The 14,136-nt window shown below is 34.6% G+C and overlaps 2 protein-coding genes across 3 annotated transcripts; both read left to right on the top strand.

Annotated features, from left to right (window-relative positions):
* Positions 1-3,044: 3,044 nt before the first annotated feature.
* On the top strand, positions 3,045-6,165 carry LOC142605541 (putative NAD(P)H dehydrogenase (quinone) FQR1-like 3). 2 transcript variants are annotated; one of them, XM_075776943.1, is made up of 5 exons: positions 3,045-3,186; positions 4,547-4,641; positions 4,806-4,899; positions 5,010-5,275; positions 5,743-6,165. In XM_075776943.1, exons 2-5 carry the CDS (start codon positions 4,616-4,618, stop codon positions 5,981-5,983), a joined length of 627 nt encoding a protein of 208 aa, XP_075633058.1. In that variant the 5' UTR covers positions 3,045-3,186; positions 4,547-4,615; the 3' UTR covers positions 5,984-6,165. The 2 variants fall into 2 exon arrangements, with proteins under 2 accessions (XP_075633058.1, XP_075633059.1); XM_075776944.1 differs by lacking the exon at positions 3,045-3,186 and adding an exon at positions 3,203-3,327.
* Positions 6,166-8,067: 1,902 nt separating this feature from the next.
* LOC142605564 (pleckstrin homology domain-containing protein 1-like) lies at positions 8,068-8,976 on the top strand. The gene is made up of 2 exons (XM_075776969.1): positions 8,068-8,615; positions 8,874-8,976. Exon 1 carries the CDS (start codon positions 8,155-8,157, stop codon positions 8,587-8,589), a length of 435 nt encoding a protein of 144 aa, XP_075633084.1. The 5' UTR covers positions 8,068-8,154; the 3' UTR covers positions 8,590-8,615; positions 8,874-8,976.
* The last annotated feature ends 5,160 nt before the right edge of the window (positions 8,977-14,136 follow it).

The raw sequence follows: 14,136 nt of genomic DNA, 5'->3' as shown, positions 1-14,136 counted from the left end.
AACTCCACAAATCCTAAACTCTAACCAATAACCCAATCTAAGTCTAACTAACTGACTGTCTTAATCTCACGTGTTACACATGTGAATCACTTGAGTCTTGGGACACTGTTTCATATGAAGCAGTGTTTATTCCACACAAAACTGCCAAATATAACTGAATTTGTGGCTTTAAGTGACGATTTCAAGTTTGAAAATTTAAAGTCACGTTCGACTTCAGTTTTTTTTTTTGGCCCTGTGTGGAATAGGTTTTTCCCTTTTAATTAGTTGTTTCACAAATAAGCGTACCCCTAAAGCTGGAAACGCCCACTGTCCTTTTTATCAAACGATGTTATTTGATGTTCAAGACTTTTCATCTTCCATTTAACAATTATAAATTTGCCTTTATAGCTCCATTTTGAGCAAAAGGGTTGAGTGGAGGTCTTTCATGTGTGAATGATTCCGGTCTTTGTAAAGAGGAAAGGAAATGCTGTTGTTTGTGAGATGAGGAGGTTTAAGCTTAACTATATGTTTATAAGCTCTTCTCCCCTTAGAAGTTGGTTTTCAAGGGTGAATTCTATCCATGGGCTTGTAACATTTGATATCAAATGAGTTAACAAATTAATTTTGAGTCAATTTTTCATTATTGGCCCTAAGGAAACTTATCATTTCTCTTTATTAAAGACTCTATATCTTTCCACGAATCTGTTGCATTGTTCGCAAACATAATCAATATAAGTCATTAAGTTGTTCCTTAAAATATTTAGGGATCTTTGTGTAACCAAAATAATCTTCAAGATCTAAGATCCAATATATGAAGCCTTCTTTGTATGATACTTGATCAAAATAAGAATATCATTAAGATTACGAATGTGTCAGTTGATAGATTGATTATGAGCATGATCTTTGACATGTATATCTCTACCATCATCATGATCGCCTTTAACTTTAAAACCAAGAATGATGAGTGTGTGAGGTCTGAGGACTGAAGAGAATTAGAACACAAAAACATCTCGTACAATCCCACCCATAGAAGGGTATCTGCCCCGAAGACTTCACCGACCTGAGGATGTGAGGAGATACAGAATAGTGTTTCATGAGAACTTGTGGAGAAGAGGAAGGCCCATGAAAGGAACAAAGACAGTGGGAGGATGCTTCTTGGAAAGGCATACCTTCCCCCTTTGCATTGAATACCCTGCAACAACCTAATCAGCTGCATTATTAAGGAAATAACACTTGAATAGTGACTTCACAGCTAGCAGCCCCTTCTACCACCTTTAGTAGAACTTTGATGGGACAAGTTTCCTAAGAAAAGCCTTGAAGTATACAGATGGAGGATTAGGATGCAAGGAGGAAGGATATATAAGGGAGGGGAACTTCCCAATTAAGAGGTTGAACATTTATTCCTAAGGGAAAGAGAGAAATAGATAAACGGTGTGAAATTTAGGAAAGGACTGGAATATTCATGTGTAAGAACCCAATCTTCGGTCACATCTGAGGAGCGTTTTGTACTTAACAACTACTTGAATTACATCTCTCAATCATTTTGTACTCTTCGGCCTTAAACTTATACTTAGTCTTGGATTGCACTTGAGCTGTTTTCCCACTTTTTTAAGAAATTCTATTGTTTGAGCTTGATTTGAAGGGCAAGGTATCACTGTTTTTAGTGGGCTTGGACCTTCATTTTCCTAGCATTTACAATGAGTATGTCGTGAATCTCGTAGAATCCACTAGTCATCCTCTCATTATGAGCTTGAATTATTGCTTTGAGGGCCTGCACCCACGATCGCCATTAGTAGAGTAGTTGCTTTCATTGTCACTTTTTTTCATATCAAGATGCTAATTAACAAGCTTTGATACTAATTGATGCAAAACAAAAAGCGAAATATAGGCTAGATGTCGTTCTAGTTTAACGAAATCCTTAAATCCATAAAGTGTCTCTTAAAGCCATAAGAAAAACTTGGAATACACGAAGAAGAAAAAAAAAAACCTCTTTGAAATTTTATTAATGAAATTTTGAGCTTTTTAATTAAATTTTTGTTTTACGTAGAATGACTATATATTGACTATAAAACCCTTTAAAACACCTAAAATAAAAGAAATAAAATCCTAAATTTTAAAATAGTGAAAATTACATAAAAAAATTTAAAACTTAACAAACAATAAAAATTATACCCCATATATTCTGCTACATCAATTTGTTTTCGAACAAGCTTGTGATTTCCCAAACTACTTAATTAATTTATTCTTTTCCCACTATATAAAAAAATCATTACTACAATTTTTTATACCTTCACAAATTTATAAATTTTTACTTTGAATGGATTAGTTATATTATCAATAAATTACAAACAATAATTTTATATCATATGAACCTATTTATAAAATTATACAATCAAATTTCAAACCTATTTATAAAATTATACAATCAAATTTCAAGTATATGTAAGTATATTTTTAGACAAATATATATATATATATAATATTATGTATAATTAAATCGTGCATTATTTTCATGAACTTATTTATAAACATATTATATTTAAACTTGGCATGCTTAATTATTAAGCTTAAATTTGGATTTGAGCTTGAATTATTTGCTAAACAATTCAACATAAACAAACTTTTTAACTAAACGACTTTAAACTTTTCCTGAAGAAGTCGATTCATTTACTGTGAAGTTAAGGATGCTATGCTCCAGCGTATAAACGAACCATGCAACCAAATTTCATTTCACTTTGTCACTGTCAGATTGTAGAAATAAAAGAAAATGTCAAGTGCAAAATGGACTCTTCTGAAACTTTACTTTATGTTATTTCATCTTATTCTTATCTATAAGTATATATATACACCTAGACCCAGATAGCAAAAAACCACAACCAAAAAGATAGAGTTTTACACGTAGTTGTTTGTTGCACAAGGAAACTCTTTCAATGCTGTGCTTGCTTTGTCCGTAGCTACCTATAGTTGGTATCCCCATAACGTAAAAAGGACAGTTATATTGAATTGTTGTATTAAGAATTTAAGATAATCCTCTCTCCATTTAAAAAAAAAAGAAAAAGGATAACTCTCTCTGTCTCTGTCTCTGTGCCACGTACGTACATGTGTTCCCTGACACGAAATTCATTAATGGAACGCCTAACGTCTACGCTTCATAATCGGTTCTACTTCCTCTTATCTCTCATCACCACCAGCATCCCATTCACACAGGTTAGCTTTCCTTCGATTATTATATGAACTTGTTAGACTTTGTTTCCTTTGTTTACTAGATAAAATCGCCCTTATATGGCTGTTTTGTGCAATTGAATGCCTGAAATCATTTACTCTTTGAACAGCTTATTAATGACCTGGGTTAGTTTTGCCCTCTGTGAATTCCTTAGTTTTTGGACTAATTATGTTGGAGATAGAGGCTTGCTTTGGATTAATTGTTGTGAGATGCTTTTTTTTTTTAGGCAATACTTGTTTGAATTTTAACTATATGTTTGGTTTTTTATACTTTGATTTCTCTTTTTGGGATAGTTTTTATATACTACTGAAATTGTTTTTAATGGCCAAAGATACCATAAAGTGAGTTTTATAGCTTATTAGTCATTCTTAAAAGCACTTTTACACTGGGCCAGACTCCGTACACAGTAATCGGAAAATTACCTCTTATTCTGTTCCCAATTTACTAAAGATACATTGTCCAAGAGTTTGAGCTGTGCATTCTTGATCAGGCAATATTGTTTGAATTCACTTCTGCTTTGAACAAGTATTGCCTTTCTTGGTACATTAGAGACTTGATTGTCCTCAGCAATTTGGTTACAAGAGTGTGATGTTGACTAAAAGCTCTTGCCTTCAATAACATAAACAGCTGCTTATGACACCATTGGTTAGTTGTGTTTAGAATACGTATCACTGACCCTGATTAGTCTGTTGAGTAGCCAAATTCGATCCCAAAATTCTGGGACCAATTAGTTGTGGTTGTTGCAGTATTGATTGGTTGTGTTTCCACTTTCCTTTTTCAAAAAGGTCTCTCTCCTTCTCTCTCTTTAGTAATTGTGTACCCTCTTGTGCTCTCCTCTTGCATGAAAGATTCAATTTTTCAGCAAGCAATATAGCTGATTGATTGTCATGCTATATTCACATAAAGAAGCATAAATTGGCTGATTGAAAATATTTGTTAGCTGTGTTGGTCATGACCTGTTCATCAGCTGCTATTACTTTTGATCTGTACTTGTGCCTCTGTAATTCTGGAAGACGCTCCCAATTCCTTTCTTAAGTCAATATTGGATGCTGAGGAGATGTCTAAAGATTAACAGTTTCGACAGTTGACTGACAACGGAATCTAGAGAGTTATGTAGAGTCTTAAGTGTGAAAAGAAACATTTTCTTAAAGGTTCACTTCATTGGTGATGTTAGGAAAAAACTCTCTCTAGGCCTTTTCACCACCTAGTAAAAGAAGTAAACTATAGTGGGCTTTGAGTTACATGTTGGTCTGTGAGAGGTCGAGTCTTCATGTCTTATTTCACCTTTCAATACATTGTTAGACCTTTGTTTATATATGCATTTTGTGGGTTGCTTTCATTCAGAGAGCGGCTAAATTAGTAACATACGGAAGAGGTTAAATCAAGATCAAAATCCTACTATAGGCTGCTGCTATGACAACCACCAAGGTCTATATAGTGTAAGTATCTCCCCCTCTCTCTCTATCTTGCTCCATCCTCTGTCTCTCAGATACACTACTACACACACACACACATTTGTCATATGCAATGATTTTGAATTCACAGGAGAAATTTCTCTTCTTTTCTGCCCTGAACAATAACTTGGAACATTAAATCCCCCCAGGTATTACTCCTTACATGGACATGTGGAGATTATGGCAAGGGAAGTGCAGCGAGGAGCCAATGCAGTTGAAGGTGTTGAAGCAACACTTTGGCAGGTAAATATGGCTAAGAATGCGTACTCTAAAAGAAGAGATAGAAGAGGGGGGGAGGGGGGGCTTCTATTATTTTGTTCCAAGTTTTGTTTGACTTGATTGGTACTGTACAGGTACCTGAGACACTTTCCGACACGATATTGCAAAAAATGAAGGCCCCTCCAAGAGCAAATGATGTGGCAGAGATCAGGCCAGAGCAACTTTTGGAGGCTGATGGATTTCTGTTTGGATTTCCTTCTCGTTTTGGCGTGATGGCATCCCAGTTCAAGGCCTTCTTTGATGCCACCCATGAGTTGTGGGCATCCCAAGCACTTGCTGGCAAACCTGCTGGAGTCTTCTGGAGCACTGGTTTTTATGGGGGAGGTCAGGAGCTTACTGCGTGAGTTCCTTACTTTTGGCTTCTCCTATGGTAACATCGCTTTGATCTATATAAATTGACATGCTTATAAATCTGGTAAAGGAATATCTTCAGAAATTGTTGTTTCTCCTCTGGAAACTATTCTTAACAGCTCTAAGTTGAAGGTTAGGAGATGAAGTTTAGGACAAATCTTTATATCTATCCTCTTATAATCCAATTACACTAAAAGTTGATAATATTCATCTTAAAAAAATGTTACCAGCCGTTTTGGCATGTTTTCATTAAATAGAATTGAGGTGCAGGATGAGTTCTAACATCAACAGAATGTTGTATCTTTGAAGGATAATAATATTCTTTGCACATATTGTTAATGTTCGCCCAGTCCTCCCTTCATTATGTTTACCCACTTTTCTCCCTTTGTCGAGGCATATGTTTATGTGCTTGGTTTTTGGTATTTCATAATTTCCATTTTTGTCTTTTGTTTGCAGATTGACAGCTGTAACACAGTTAGCACATCATGGTATGCTATTTGTCCCTCTTGGCTATACCTTTGGAAGCGGCATGTTTGAGATAAATGAGGTAAAAGGTGGCTCTGCTTATGGTGCTGGAACTTTTGCAGCAGATGGATCTCGTCAACCTACAGAGCTAGAACTCCAGCAGGCCTTTTACCAGGGTAAATATGTTGCCAAGATAACAAAGAAGCTGAAAAATCAACCCCTTTCCTCGTGAGGGATAAAGAATCAACTGGAAATTATGAAGACACTTGACACTCACCGGTGGAAACACAAACTCGTTGCCTTAACAGAATTGGCACAATAAAATTGTAGCAGAATCCAAATTCTTGCAACTAATGTGTAATTGGAGGCTGAAATCTCATCATCTGCATGCGTTTTGTGCATTTTGGATTTTCTTATCTTCCTGTTTAACGATTTCATTTCAATGTTGTGTTCAGTATGCTACCAAATCTGGAAGGTACTATGTATCCAGCCTTGTATGGCCGGATTGCACTGAAATTACTGGTTAACCTTTGGCACTGCCATTTTCCTAAACACCAAGATAATCAAAACAATGAAATCCTAAATTTTTTGCCTTGCATTGACAAAATGTTAATCATTTAATGACGTGAGGATGGCAGTGACAAGTAATTCCACACCCCCCAACCCTCCTTATAGTACCTCACACTTCCTTTTGCCGGCTTCCCAGAGAAGCCAATGGTGCTGCTAATTCTCTAGCCAAATGGTCTCTTAAGAATAGATTTGTAACTTCTTTTGACTTGTGAAACTGCCCTCCCCTGTATTAGAGATTTTCTAAGGGTACGGTTGAGGCCAATTAGCCTTTTGGTCTGTAGCCTTGTTTCTTCTTTTCAATAAAATCTCTCTTTTCAGCAAAAAAAGTCATTCCTCTTGAGATATTTACAACTTTCAATGATGCTTTAGTTTCTTGTTTTCTAGAGAAAATTTTAACTAGCATGCTACTTTGCAATTTGCTGCTAAGGGAGTAATCCTTTAAATTATGTAAGTGTATTGGGTGATCACACCATAATATGGGTTTAGTGTTTGGTGATTTAGGTTTTCTTTCAATTATTTATACTCATTATTCACTAAATGATTATAATTTACACACTTGAGGCTAATAGTTCAATTTACTCAAAAATAAGTCTCAAAACACAAGAATAAATAAAACTAAAAAAATTAAGCAAAGTTTTAAAAATTCAAAATATCGAACTAAGAAATTTAATATATATAAAATTCTAAACAATTAATTGCACGAGTCAATATCAAAAAAAAAAAAATCACATGAGTCAAGTTGGTTACATTGGTTGGAAAATGTTCTAACTCGAACCTAACCCAACTGAAGCTTTAAAAAGAATTATTGCATAAGTATGCGATATAAATTAATTCATTAATTGAATATATCTCAAGTTTATAACACATATACTTTATGTAGTCAATTCATTATAAGATTTGCGCTTTGGCAATTATATTTTTGTAAATATTTACAACATTTTCCCATTTTATTTATAATTTGTTAAATGTTATTTGATCATATGGTCATAAGTTGTATTCCATTAGTAATAGATCATGTACTAATTGAGACACTTGATCTTTTATTATCAATTTTCATATTAAATGATTAATCAATTAATCAATTAATTTATCTAAAATATTTAGAGGAAAAAAGGACTTGTAAACTGGCTTGATGAGTATTGACATATTAGAGGTTCTATTTAAATTTGTCATAATATAATGTTAAAGACATTATTTTTAAATAATTTTGAAAGTATAAAGACTAAACAGATGTCAAACATTCAAAAGTAAATACACCCAAAGATATTGTCTAGAAAAAAAATTTAGAGATTGTAAAATCTAAAAATTAAAAGAAAAAAATGCAGAGAGAAAATACTTTTAAATAATAAATTAGGTTTAAAATTTGGAAATGTATGAATTATACACCTTAAAGTTTCAAAATTTAGATTTTACCATTTGAAATTATATTCCGTTTGCATCAATAATTATTTTCATTCATGTTTTCCATAAACTACCACATAATCTTACCATATAATTTTGTTAGTTGCTACGCATGTTTAGTTTGTCAAATAAAATAATCACACGTTATTTTCATTATACCGTTTCATTTCTGTAGCTTAAAATAATTTTAAATAATAAAAATAAATTTTTTTATAAAAAAAATTACAACAATGAATTTATGACGACAACTAATTTTAGGACACTTTGATAAAAAATAAAAATAAAAAACCAATTTTTGGACACAAGAAAGTTACAAAACGCAACGTTTCAACCTCCACCAAATATTCCTTATTTTTCCAAAGCCCCAACAAAAACTGCATTGAGATTTGGGAATCCCAAAACACAAGTTAGATCGATTCGATCGAACCAAATATGGAGAACCTATGGCGAGCAGCGACGGGCCAAGACCCGAGCCCAGAGGATTACAGCGGCGTGGAATTCTGGTTGAACCCAGAGCGGTCCGGGTGGCTAACCAAGCAAGGCGAGTACATCAAGACTTGGCGGCGTCGCTGGTTCGTGTTGAAGCAAGGAAAGCTCCTCTGGTTCAAGGACTCTCACGTGACAAGGTCATCGAGTCCACGTGGCGTGGTCCCAGTGGGCACGTGCCTGACAGTGAAGGGAGCCGAGGATGTCCTCCACAAGCCCTGTGCGTTCGAGCTGTCTTCGAATCAAGACACGATGTACTTCATCGCCGACTCCGAGAAAGAGAAGGAGGAGTGGATCAACTCCATCGGACGATCCATTGTCCAACACTCGAGATCCGTCACTGATTCTGAGGTTGTCGATTACGTTAGCAAACGCTCGTGATTCTGAAACAACAATCAAATTCAAAGGTGCGCGCGCAAAGGTTATATAACGTTGTGTATATTTTGTTGTTAAACATCATTTCCCCTGTTTTATAAGACTGTCTTCGACTATTGGTATAGTAAGAGCTTGTAATTTTGTGGATCTCTCTCTCTCTCTTTCTCTGATTCGCTAATTATAAATCGAGGTGTTATTTGTGTTTGCTTCTCTTTTAAATGTTTACTGGATAATTTCAAATCAAGAATTTTAACTGATTTCATTGTTTTCCTTTTTCTAATTATGAACAGTTGATGGATTAATTGAATGTAGGAGGAAGAGCTTGTAATTTTGTGGATCTCTCTCTCTCTCTCTCTCTCTGATTTGCTGATTATAAATTGCGGTGTTATCTTATTTATGAACTATGTTGTTCGTTTGTGTTTTTTTTTTTTTTTTTGGTTAAATGTGTAGTGGATAATTGCAATTCTAGAGTTTTAACCTATTTCCTTGTTTTCCTTCTCTATTTAGGAAATATCTGTTGATCTTTGGTACTTTTTGGTTGATAGATTAATTGAGTTTAGAGGAGGAAGAGGTTTGCGGGTCTAGTTAGTTAGAGTTTGCATTTGTGATTGGTTGGATATGTTTGGAAATCAATAGGGCTTTGCTAATTTCTCTAGTTTTTGGAACTCAAAACTAATTGGTAACAAGGAAGACATGCTTAAGTCTTTTATGGCATTTGACATCGCCCTGGATCTTTTTTTTAAGAGCGAATGGGCGTTATGGTCTCCCCCAACAACCCAAGTTCATCATTATCTTTTTTGGTGTGTGTAAAATAAACCATCTTTCCAATGAGACTTAATTTCATTCTGAAGGGTAAACTTTGGAGTCTTTTTATGTTATTGTTTTCATTATACCCTAGAAGAATCTAGGGATATGGAGTCCAACTATACGTTTAGGGATGTGTTTAGGAGTGTTGATGCTGATGAGCTTTGACTCAAATGGCACTTCCTAGTTTCCTCCATCCATAGAAGTGGTTGGGGGAGAGGTATTGGATTCAAAAGAATCAAAATCCACTAGGTACATGTGTAACCTGTGAATAAAAGAAATGCTTGTGCTTATGAGTAATCTAATTCTATCGTTTAAAGTAATTTGAAATTGGCATGGTAGTCTTTTTATATCTATTAATCTAGGTGTTCTTATCCATGTTCTCAAATCCAACTACCACAGTTCCTTCAAAATTTGTGGAAGGCTTATCTAGTTGAGATACAGACCTTCTCAGCTAAGTCCAAATAGCATTTTATACTTCTATTTGCATGATTACGGTATCAGTATGAGATTGATGCTACAGGGGGAGTCCTCCCGTAGGAGTGAATAATTTTTCAAGATTGAGGGCAGGCTTCACTGTCTAATAGATAGAAAGAAAGATGACTAAGAACCCCAAGAGATTGGTTTAGTGCTTGCTTGGTCTCAATATTCTCATCATGAGGTAATGAGTTCAACTCTCTCTGAGAATTCTTGGTGTTGTTGGGGCAGACATAGAAAGAATGACCTGTGAGGCTGTGACTTTTGTGCTGTACAGATCAGCTGAATCTGTGGAGACTTTGTTCATTTCAACTTTTATTAAGGTTCTAAAATTAATGACACAAGTTGGCAAGCAAGTTCCTTCAAAAAAAAAATTGGTGAGCAAGTGGTTATCATTTATTTATTTCTTTTATTCTCTAATTTCTAATTGTTGTTTTTAAGTTTGTTTCTTTTGTTATTTTGCCCCTCTGAGTTACCTCTTTAAGCCTTTGCAACCTATCCATCGTAACCAGAAGGCGGGAACACCGTTTGATTGTTCTGGTCATAGGAAGAGAAATAAGATGAAGATGGATAAAAATAAAAATAAAAAGTAAGGTGCAGGTGAGAATAAAGTTGAAGGAAGTTTCACATGACTTCTAGGAGGCTCAGGAATAATCTTCTTATGTGTTGTGGTCATGGGAATACGATATGTAAAATATTACAAGAGCTTTGTTGCGTTTCCTTTTAAGATAATGTATCAGGGGTAGTGTACTTCCAGGGGAGGGGGTTATTAGAAAACAAAAGGATAATGCACAATAGTAACTTAGAACTAGCAGTGACTGCGAATTATTATTTATTTATTTATTTTTGAAATTTTATTTTATTTGGGAGGAACAGCTCATGTAGATACAGTAGATTAGTAAAGCTTCGCTGTGTGTTCTGCGGGATACGCCTCTTGCGAGCCACTATGGGCAGAGCAGCTCTTTCTGAGGACTGTACCATCTCAGTTGTCCTTTTTAAGAGACCGACTTTGCTATTGATATAATACTTTTCACAACTTATTGAGATGTCAGTCAATATTTTTTATATGAATTCATTACTAAAATCACATTTACTTTTCACTTCTCACAATTTATAACTTTAGTAATAAATTATGGAAAAAGTTATTTGAAAAGTAATATGATTAGACTTATTCTTATAGAGGCTCAGATGGCTAGGTCTCGAAGTCGAAACTACTTGAAATTACGAGTTTTATACACTCCCGAACTATGTAAAGAATGGCAAAATATGATCCCAAAACAGAAGGGCTGATGACATCACATTTATCGTGAACTACCAGACCAATTTCTGTACTCATATGTGTAGTAAATTGAACGTTTGTGAACTACAAATAGCGATGACAAGAGGGTGGGGTGGGGAAAACCTGCATGAGGTAGATTGAGTTTAGGACGAGTTGGATGTATTTTGTCAAACCTGAGTGTCTTCAACATCAACGAGGTAGAAATAAAAAAATTAAAAAAAAAAACTATAAGTTGAACAAGTAAAAATAAATAAATTATAAGTTGGTTATGTGTGTGTGTATATATATGTAATTTAAGTATGTACTAAACAAAACATATAATATACACTTTTAAGGACAGAGCATGGCAAAATGGGGCAAGGTGAGCAAACTCATCCTGGATGGAAAAACTTTTACACGGTCAGAGTGGATATATGAGGGTGAAATTCTTTCCATTTATATTGTCTGTTTGGGAACAATTTATTTAATTGAAACGGAAAATCTATTGCTGAAAGTACTGTAAATAAAGATAAAAATTAGTTGAATAATACAGTGAGACGCATATATAATACTAAGAAGTATGGTGAGACTCAAATAGTAACAAAAATAATCTAAAATTGCACATAAGCTGAAATTTTCAGTATGTCCCAAATGGACTCTAGTCTCACAAAAAATTTTCATTTTTCACTTTTAACTTTTTTTAACTTTTTTTAAACATTTTTTAATCAATAGTTAAGGTTAAAAGTTGTTTTTAACAATTATCAATTTCAACCTAATTAGGCATTACACCTGATCTCATTCCCTAATCACTCTATCAACTTTTCTTGCGTAACAAAGAAGTCGAAATAAATAACTTGCAACTCAACCATGAAACTGCAGAGCGAGCATCCAATCATACCGTCATCTTTTGAAAAAAAAAAGAACGAGTAATGAGATGAAATCTTTCTCCAATGATTAAAAAATGCTTTAAAAAAAGGAAACCATTCTCTAATGATTTAAATGCTTAAAATAAAGTGGGATGTCTTTGTAGGTGTGCTTTCTTTTCTTTGTAGGGTTAGGTAGGGAAAACGCGGGACAAGACAAAAGCACAGTTGGTCGAGAAGAGGATGGGAGGCAGTTTTTGGTGTAATATGGATATCTAGGGCTGTTTGGTTTTTTTTTTTTATCACTCATTTCTTTTCACTCAATTTTTGTCGCTCATAACTTAAAATACCTCAATTTCTTATACCTACCCATTTGGCACATGTTTTCAGCTTCTCATCACTCAATTTTTTCTACTTTTTGTAAGACCCATACCTGAGCACCATGTCAGGCATTTCTATTAGCCTACCCGCTTCACACCATTTTTTTTTTTTTTTCCTTCAACCCCCAATACCCACAACAACCACTTCGGCTCTGAGCTTGAAGCACAAACCCAGAAAATTTATTAGCATCCTTGAAGCACCTAGAAAATTCACAAACCGACAACAACCAATTCGTGTTGATTTTTTTTTTTATGGGTCTAAGATGACAAAGGCCAAAAAAAAAAAAAAAAAAAAAAAAAAAGAAGCTGATGTAGCGACAATCAGACCTACGATGATCTCCACCGTCACCAGCAGCGGCACCATTTATGACTTGGTGCAACTTGGACCTGCGACGATCTCCCAAAACCAAGCATTCTTTTCTTCTTCTTCTTTTTCCCTCAACCCCCAATACCCACAACAACCACTTCGGTTCTAAGCTTGAAGCACAAACCCAGAACTGATATAGCGACGATCAGACCTGCGACAATCTCCCAAAACCAAGCATTCCTTTTTCTTTTCTTTTTTTTTCCCTTCAACCCCCAATAACCACAACAATCACTTCGGTTCTGAGCTTGAAGCACAAACAACGAACTGATGCAGCGACGATCAAACCTGCAACGATCTCCACCGTCACCACCGACGACGAAGACCAAATGGGTTCTGTGATGAAGAACCAAAAAAAAAAAGAATTGTAGCGAATACCAAATGGGTTTTGTGATTAAGAAAAAAAAAAAAAAGAATTGAATGGAGTGCAACGAAGACCAGAAAAAGAAGAGAGAAAAAAAAAAAAAAAGTGGAGAAGAAAGCCGTTGAAGAGACCATCAAAAGCAGTACCTCACGTGTGTTGCTTTGACCGTGGGTCCATGTATGTGGGTTTAATTACAAAAATGTTATTGGAAACTGAGTTTTGGACACTGAAAACACCTAAAATGTGTTTTCAGTTTCCATAACTCATCACTCAAAAATCAGAGAACTGAGTGATGGAAATAAAAACTGGAAAAAAAAACCAAATAGACTTTTCAACTGTGGGTCCCACCATTTGTGAGTTATAGGTGATGGAAACAGAGTTATGAATGATAAAAACACAAAAACCAAACAGCCTCCTAGCATCCATCTCACCACTTTCATGTGCTACAAAAAAAAAATAATAATAATAAAAATTATGTGGCTAAAGCAGTATTTGGTGTAACAACGATTGAGCATGCATTTGGATAAGAATGAAATATTAAAATTATTTTACTATTTAGCTTATTTTTGCTACTATTTATGGACCCTACTGTACTTTTTGGTACCATTCATGGGCCCACTATACTATTTCAACTAACTTTTACATTTACTTAAAGTACTTTCAATAATAAGTTTTTAGTTTCAGCAAAATAAACAATATCCAAACAGACCCCAGAGTAGTCCTGTGACCAGTGACCACTGATTTGCCTAAAAAAATTTATATTTTGTAAATTTTTTTATCATAAATAACTAGACTTAAACTAACTATTTTTTCACCTCACACAAATAAGTTATTGATCATTCTTCCTTGAGAAACTCAAGCACTTGGGTTCAACAAACATATAATAATGATACGTCTACAACACTTTTTCATCAATTTTACAAAATAGTTTATAAGTGGCAAGTTGTTACGTTTTAAAACTAGGTTTGTCATTGATATTATTTTTATACCCATTCAAAATAACTTGTCACCTAGGGTTTGGTAAAATATTGTGGATGTAACAT

The sequence above is a fragment of the Castanea sativa genome, chromosome 8 (genome assembly GCF_040712315.1).
Source record: "Castanea sativa cultivar Marrone di Chiusa Pesio chromosome 8, ASM4071231v1".
NCBI classification, from domain to species: Eukaryota; Viridiplantae; Streptophyta; class Magnoliopsida; order Fagales; family Fagaceae; genus Castanea; species Castanea sativa.
Note: the sequence above shows the minus strand (reverse complement) of the source record. Positions and strands in the feature narration are given on the sequence as shown.